This window comes from Styela clava, chromosome 3 (assembly GCF_964204865.1).
Source record: "Styela clava chromosome 3, kaStyClav1.hap1.2, whole genome shotgun sequence".
Classification (NCBI taxonomy): Eukaryota; Metazoa; Chordata; class Ascidiacea; order Stolidobranchia; family Styelidae; genus Styela; species Styela clava.
Genome location: NC_135252.1, coordinates 17,909,646 through 17,918,133, shown reverse-complemented (window position 1 = coordinate 17,918,133; position 8,488 = coordinate 17,909,646). Strand labels below are relative to the sequence as shown.

Sequence of the window (8,488 nt, the reverse complement as noted above, 5' to 3'; positions counted from 1 at the left end):
TTGACCTGTCGCGTCACCTGTTACCAAATTTTCGAATAGTGAATTGCTATTCTAATAGTTGAATATTTGAATAATGCCATACTCAGTGACTAGTAATAGATTAAGATTAATAGTAATAGTATAATTAATAGATTAATAGAGAATACTAGATTAATGTTAAGTGAATAAACTTGCTTTTTATGTTTTATGTGAATTATAACGTAAATTGTAATTTGGCTGATAGTTAACTTTCGCAAAACGTTTGCGGCCCGCAGTGACTTTCTGGCTCGTTGCGGACTCATTCAAACGCTTCGCCGACTCATTTGAGACCTCGGACTCGGGTTGTGAAACACTGCCCTGTCTACACCAGGAGTGGGCAAGACTTTTGAACCAGGGGCCAAAACTTTTGCTCATCTAGACTGGCGGGCCATGTAAGTGTGACGTAAAAAGTTACATTTTATGAACAATATTTACAGTGTTATAAAAGCAACAGTGGAAAACAATAAGCCTCGTGCAAAAACTGAAAATAAATTTACCCGCAATCTCAACAAATTCCTTGAGATATTTTTAAGTAAAACATCAATATTTAGTTTCAGTTTGGTTGTGGCAGCATCAGGCGAGCCAGATTGAATTACCCAACGAGCCGTACTTTGTCCATGTTCGGTCTACACTCTACAACAGGGGTCGGCAACCTACGGCCCGCGGGCCGGATCCGACCCGCGAAACAATATAATCCGGCCCGCGACGCTTCGCTGAATTATAGTAAGAAAACAGCTGTTTTGACGATTATATTCTTTACGTAACAGAATTTATTGTGAGACACGTGTAGACTAAATTATATTATAATCTAACAAGTATATAATTCACGATTACTCGTTTAATGAGCCTATAGTTTTATTATAATTAGACAAATGGCAACAAAACGCAGAAAAGTTCAAGTAAATGGTTCAATGGAGCAGAAAATATTCAAATGGTCAGTCTTTGCGCTCTGCTTAAAATTTAACTTCTGACCTGTGTGAAAAAATGTGATTCATCGGCCATCCGTTCGTTTTTTAACTTTCTAAAATTATGTGCGGCCCGACGATGACTTGCAACCGTTAAATTTGGCCCGCGAGCGATAAAAGGTTGCCGACCCCTGCTCTACAATTCCATAGTCTGCACATGTTTACAAAGCTCCAAGCTGTACGTTTTAATGGGACGCGGTTGCTATTATTCCACCATATTTGCTATTATTTATTGGTATTCATTGGATTACTCACTGTCCACTATCACTAAAATATATCGATAAAATTGGACATTCAATTGTTATTTATAGGCAAGTGGAATATTGTATGACATTAATTATTATGCTTCTTGTCATAAAGATTGAAAATATTTTTATATAACTTAAATATGCTGAGCGATGTACCCTATGTTTGCTCCCATGTTTGCTCTATAAATCTCTGGTAGGCGAGGATTAATATATATTAGCCATCTCTCAAATGACATACGAATGTTGACAATATATCAGTAGACTGAAAGTACATAAGTATTTTTAAAATTTTATCATGCTTGTTCGAGCTTGATGATTGTGTGTACCATGTTCATTTTGTTATTGGTATATTGCAGCGAAATTGGTTTTGTACAGGAGAAATAATCAAATGAAAACCAAACATGAATGGAAGATCCTTATGAAAAAGTGAAACACGGCCAAGACTAGAACGTTGCTGTTATAAATGAATGAAAACGTACTATATATATAACTTGTTGTTGATGATCGCTCTAATATTCCAAAATAAGATTAATTTTGCCAATTCGTTTGCACAGTAATATATCTGAGTCATAACCACAATAAACTTAATATTATTTTATCATATTTGTGCGATGTTTACGCTCGACCACATCGTGTACATAATCACAATCCATTAAATATAGATTTACAAATAGTTCTTTTCTTCATAGCGTAACCAGGTAGCGGAAAATCTTTCGTCAGTCGCAGTCACATGATATGTAAACTGTTCAGGAAGAGATAGTAACCTCACTAACCTGGTAGTACAAGTATACAGTTCAAACAGTTTTTTGATAAGGCTATCTATATTTCACATTTATTTTCAGAGACTCGTCTCATTAGGTATATTACAGCTTGATAAACATGAAGAAAAAGGTGGCTACAGATAAGGTCAAAGTTTGTGTTCGAGTACGACCGATGATATCCTTTTTAAAAACAAATGTTTTTGTTGTATTTTTCAACTTAATTATTTCATATACAGTTAGCTTTGATAGTTCCTAGTTTAATAACGTTAATTTTTGTGTGCTATTATACGATATAGGATCCAGCTAATCAATAGCATGCCCGACAAGCGACCCAATATTTTGTGACGAGGAGTGAGAATGATTATTAGTCAAATGCGTCGTAAAGTTTTTGATTTTGTCCTCAATTGGTATTCACCCATTGTCCATGAGAGCACCATGCTGAGATTTGACGTCATGGTCGATGATTCCCATGTAATTAAGTGATTTCTACCGAGCAAGAAAAAGAAAGCAAGACTTCCCATGAAAGAATAGTAAGCCTACTTTTGGGGGATGGTTTCATTATTATTGCTACTCGCTATATTTACCTCGTAGGGTCGAAAGATATTACAGAAAAGCTTTGAGTATGCTTTGCGACAGTTTGCAGTTACCTTCAATACGAGAAGAAAACGAAAACATGAGAGGTCGTTCAGTTACACCTCGTCGCCAAGACATGATGCCGTCTCCATCCCGTGAAATATTTCGACAGACTCGTCCATTAACCAAAACACCGAAATCGTTGAAAACTACAAAAATTGCTTCGAAGGGTGAGGATTATTCCAATGTCTATTTTGTGCTTGTATAGCGCTCAAAAAGTCTTCATAAAAATATTTATAAAATTTTGTTGTTGGTTTGTTTCATTTTACTTCTGAAGCGAAATTTGATATTTTTCATAATCTGAGGTTTGCTGAAATTGAAGTGCAAACGCATCATCATCGTCGACTTCCAGTTTATTTCTTTGCTTCAAAATTGATGGTTTTGATTATGATCTACGGATATGCATAAATGGTAAACGTAAAATCTCTCGCCGTAGTAAAATTTTTTCAGGTTGAGAACCACTGACATAAATATTGAAAAATTTCCCGAACTCTTAGATATTTCTTTATTTTGGGAGATTCTTTCCTAATAGCGCTGTTTTGACAAGTTACCAAGGTTTTGTGTGGTATTGACTTGATTTATTGCCTGTGGACGTTTAAAACTATTGTGTTGGTGCTAGTGCGAGTCTCAATAACCGTCTCTGTCTACTGAATACTGACCTCTTTGTACCTAGGATAAATATGTATATGAAGCCCCTTGCGCACCAGTGGTTACTTGCAATTCTTCGGGCCTTGCTTTGAGTAAATAAACTAGTATAAAAATTCTTTTTTAGATTGGCGCATTATATTGCATTGTGTTATCATATCCATATTCGTTCATCCGTATTCATGCAGATTGCGCGTTGTCCTTTAGTAAAGTGGTTAATTTATGCTGGCAGATAATTATCACAGAACTATTCTTGGTTACTGTAGAATTGTTATTATTGACAGAAAAGTGAAAAAGGGCCAAGTTCTCTAATCAATGTCAAAAACCTATATTTTCCATTTTTCCAAATGGAGGCGACGTTGCGTAACCAGAGTTTATTCACGCACGTCACGTCGCTTAGCTGCGGGGGAAGCCACATTTGCGAGACGTTCACGGGTTTATACGTGTTTATGGTGCACACCTGCGTACGCTTAGCAGGCGAGTCGGGTGTACGTGTCGTTTTGTGAAATAAGGTTATTAATATCACCAATTTATAGAAAAACGAAGACTGAAGAAGATGGGAGATAACGTTAAAGTTGCGGTTCGTGTAAGACCATTCATATCCTTTAACAAAATAATGCGAAATGATGAATTTGTCTGTCAGTGCTGCAGTGTGACTCCACACTTTGCCTGTTTTTAGTGTTGGCTTTGATCTTTCTTTTGTGCTTCCTAGTGCTCTAGTATCATTCTCAGACTGATGAAAGTACAAACTGACCTTGTTATTTGCGATGCGTTACTGTTTTATCGCCTTTCTGTAGTTCTGGTATACAGATAGCCTATAGACTACCGGTACAATATCTGATTCTGAATGAAGTCCATTCTAGCCTATTTATCGATGACTTATGGACTTTCAGTTCTAAGCTTATTGATTTCCTTGCTATACTTGACCTAAGGCTGTACGGGATGCTTTCAAGGTAGTACTGCTGTACTGTGGTACCGGTATAGCTACTGTTAGTACAGAAATAATGGATCGAAGTTGTTTGTAAACAATTAGTCTATTTTGTTAAAGTGTGACTGAAAAATTGTGGGTTGTCTACTGGTCTATGTGAGATAAAAGAGCGATCTGCTGATCCAACAAATCCATCACAAACATAACTTAGAAAATTGAGCAGTTTTTGGTCTATTGTTACACTAAAATTATATTTGATGTATAACGACTTTATCTCTATTCTAATCATTTTTTAGGAAAATATTTAGTCATTACACTCAACTTGAGTTTGCACTCATATATATTCTCTACTACTCTTCAGTGTACCAGCTTTTCTCAAAAATTTTGTATGTGAAATTTATACTACTTTTTCTAAAGTAGTATAAATAATCATGTATGTATTCACTACCACTGTCTGTAGCATTATAGTCATTCACAGAAAAGTGACATCTCTTGGCTGGTGCTTGTGATGTTGATATTTGAAATTGATACATTTAGGGCCTTTGTGGAGCTTAATTTTTACAAAAGGAAATTATTCATAAAATATTAAAAATTTATATTTCTGAAAATCATTTGAAAATTTTATTGGAATCTATTTGGTTTTATTTCTTCAAACGTTTGGTATTCAGTTGATTTGTCTTGTGAAGTCATTTCATTTTTTATCAATTTTGACCTTAACTTTGTCACACAATGATCGAGAGAAGCAAAGAAAAGCAAAACTCATCATTGAGATGGAAGGAAGTACAACTATAATCAAAGATCCTGCCAACATGGAGGCAGAAGGAAGAAAATATACTTTTGATTATTCGTATTGGTCACACGATGGCTACAAAGAGAGAGATGATGGATATTTGGAACCGGTCGATGGAAGATATGCAGATCAGGTGATTTGGTTTGAATGTTAGATCAGTGGTTTAAACATAACCTTTTTCATGTAACTATAAATTGTCTTTGTTTACCAACAATGTTTCTGACTTCATAAGGTTTAAGCTTTTCCTTGGCCAATCTGGCATCTGGAAAAGAGGACTTTGTTGTGCCATATTATGACCAACTTTTTTAATGGTTATCCTCAGAATAAATTTATTTAGACTTAGAGTATCCGGGTCTCGTGTAGTTTCGTACCTAACATACTTCTAGTAGGCGCAGCATAACAATCTTTTGACATGCCAATCCTAACCCTCACCTGACTACGCCATCCAAAAATTACGTCACTACGACGTCACAATCACGTCATAGAGGTTGCCAAATACTCGTACAATCGCCCAAAATGGCATCGGCGCCGACGATAAAGAACTGACTAACGTCAGCGCTCTCTCTCCTATTGGGATCGTTGCGACTAGAAAACGAGAGAAATGGCTGTTCGATTTCGGGTTCTCGTCTGCGCGTCTTGGATGACAGTATTTTTCTATCACAATATGTATTTTGGCAATTAAACGAGTGCTGTATGCTAAATATTGAATTAAAATAAAGATAAGATTTCAAGTCATACAAGACCAAAATTATGAACCCTAAAACGTCTTTATTGTATCTAAGTGATACAATCTCTGATTGTTCAGCTCTTTTATTATCTATTCATTTAGTCAACTTTATATTTACTTATCTAATATCCAAGCAGCACTCACGCCCCGTGCAAATACTATCCCAATGACATCTTCCCCTTAAACAAATTTACAAAGTCAAAAATATCAAGAAGAGTAAACTTCACATCACTGTGGGATCATGATCATAAAATTGTCAAATAACACAGAGCAAATATATTTAATATTCCATTTGGAATTCAACCACATTTCTAATAAAAGTTTATATACAATATAGTTCTTACATTTTATTAGTGGCGGAAATTATTACCATCACCATATAAATTAAATATAGTAGAATAATAGCCTGTTTAAGTTGTTAATGTAAAGTATCATGTTCCAACTAAGTATATTTTTACCCATACAGTGGATACCAAAAATGTATGTAATTGAATGTTAAATTTCACAGAAAATATGAATTGTTATTACAGAAAACCATATTCTGTACGAAATACAATTTGACATATGTCACAGTTTGTGGACCCAATATAAATTTATATATACCAAAGATTTTTGCCTCATAAAAATTAAGAATATATAATTATTCAAATACTAACATCCCTATGTCTAACTAAATTTATTGGAACTGTTATTAATGATATTTGAAATGAATATTCGATTGCCATCTGACACTTTTTCTCTTTCTTCATGTATTAATACTCATTAACTCTTTTTTATAGGCACATGTCTTCAAGGATTTGGGAAGGGGTGTATTATCGAATGCATGGCAAGGGTTCAATTGTTCCTTGTTTGCTTACGGACAAACTGGATCAGGAAAATCATATTCGATGGTTGGGTATGGGGAAAATAAAGGTGCTTATAACGATTTGATCTCAAAGACTATTATTAAATACTATTTTTTGTGTGCCCCAAAGATGGCCCAAATATAAAATTTGCAAACTTGAATTTATTTTGATAACTACACTCGAATCTGTAATATTTCATATTCTATGTATTCCATTTTAATTTCAACATGTTTGTTAAAAGTATTTGATGGAGAAGTACCTTCACAGAGCAGTATAATGAAAGTTTCAATTCACCTCAAAATATTTCATAAATTTAGAAAAGTTAATTGTTCGACCCGAAATATCAGTATTTTTATTTACAGGAATCGTTCCTGTGACATGTGAAGAATTATTCAAAGGAATAGAAGAAAAGAAATTAACGGATGATCAAGAAAAAGAAGCTGAATATCAGGTATTTTAGGTACTTCCTATTGCTGCTATAGACAAGGCTTCGGACAAGGAAGTTATTTTGACATATGATCTTCTAGGTTTGGGGGGACTTATATATTTGAACGTACTCCATGTTTTTTGGTATGTTTCGTTTTTTACTACGGTAAATTTTCGTAGCACTGAAATTATGAGGTCACTCGCTTAACTTTTTTGATACTTTGATACATAAGCTATTTGTCATTACTCTGCAACTAATCCTTGCAATTTTGAATGATGCAACTGTGCGATGGTTTTGGTTAATGATATTGCCGATACACTATACACATTCAGTGGTATCCATTCTGCTATTTGTCATGCAAAAACTTGCACTAGTGTCTTGAGAAATTGCAATTCAGTATATTATATCTATGCATTATATTACCATGTATTTTTTAATAATGATTCAAATGATATTACCCAGTCAATTTAAATTTACGATCAATCATTTGTATTTGGTATGATCAAATGATGAATAGGATTTCCAATTCTAAATTCCAAGTGGACATTTCTTTTAAATTTGGTAGTTAGTCAATATATTTGTATACAAATTATATAGTCAGAAAACTTTGGCTTTGTTAGTGATCCTTACTCAAGTGATCTTTTAGTCAGTATGAAAAGACAGGTGTATGTGAGACAAGACAATGCTGTCTTTTGTCATTGCGGCCTTATATTATCTGCTTTACATTATTTGTATTTAACCACAAAACAATACAATATGGTTTGGGTTTCCATAGCAACATAGCAAATATTGTGAACCACTACGTCAGGATCATATGGCTTGAAGCAATTTATATAAATTATAAATACAACGCATTGTCTTTTGTTTACTGAAACTGGAGATTTTCTCTTTAGAGGTTGTGAAACTAACACAATTTTGCTTTGTTCTCTTCTGCTGGGATATGCCTGATGATTATATTCTAATGATTCAAATTTAACTACATTTAAAAATAAAATACTTCTACTCTGCTAGCAATTTGGGAGATTCTTGTGTGAATATTGCTTGATATTATCACTATGACTTTCAATTTTAGCCACAAATCTTTGGCTGTCGATGAATGCAATTCTTGTTCAAAAGGTGACCCATCATACATTTTTGAATCAATTTATGCATATGGTCATAAGGAAAAATTAGGCATCACTATATACAAAACAATAGCTATATACAAATGATAGCTAACAGTCAAAATCTATTGTACCCGTTATTCATTATTAAAAATCATATAATCATTTAAGCGATTAGGTCCACTCTAATAAGCTACATTCGTCCACATTTTGATTTTAGGTCTCAGTATCAATGTTGGAAATCTACAATGAAACGGTCAAGGATCTTCTTAATCCGTCATCTTTTAAAAAAGGTGGTCTCAAAGTACGTGAACATCCACAAAAAGGATTTTATGGTAAGAAAAAAGAATTCTTTTTTGTTTTAATTGAAAAGACTGTCTCAATTTTTAATTATGTAT

The 8,488-nt window shown here is 34.0% G+C and overlaps 1 protein-coding gene across 1 annotated transcript in view; it reads left to right on the top strand.

Annotated features, from left to right (window-relative positions):
• Positions 1-2,145: 2,145 nt before the first annotated feature.
• Positions 2,146-8,488, top strand: part of LOC120342496 (kinesin-like protein KIF28) — a 24,009-nt gene continuing 17,666 nt past the window's right edge. Inside the window, exons 1-6 of the mRNA XM_078110862.1 lie at positions 2,146-2,795; positions 3,807-3,869; positions 4,928-5,121; positions 6,495-6,627; positions 6,923-7,011; positions 8,311-8,425. Of these exons, the coding sequence (XP_077966988.1) occupies positions 2,615-2,795; positions 3,807-3,869; positions 4,928-5,121; positions 6,495-6,627; positions 6,923-7,011; positions 8,311-8,425 (775 nt within the window). The 5' untranslated portion in view covers positions 2,146-2,614. The remainder of the gene's footprint in view (positions 2,796-3,806; positions 3,870-4,927; positions 5,122-6,494; positions 6,628-6,922; positions 7,012-8,310; positions 8,426-8,488) is intronic.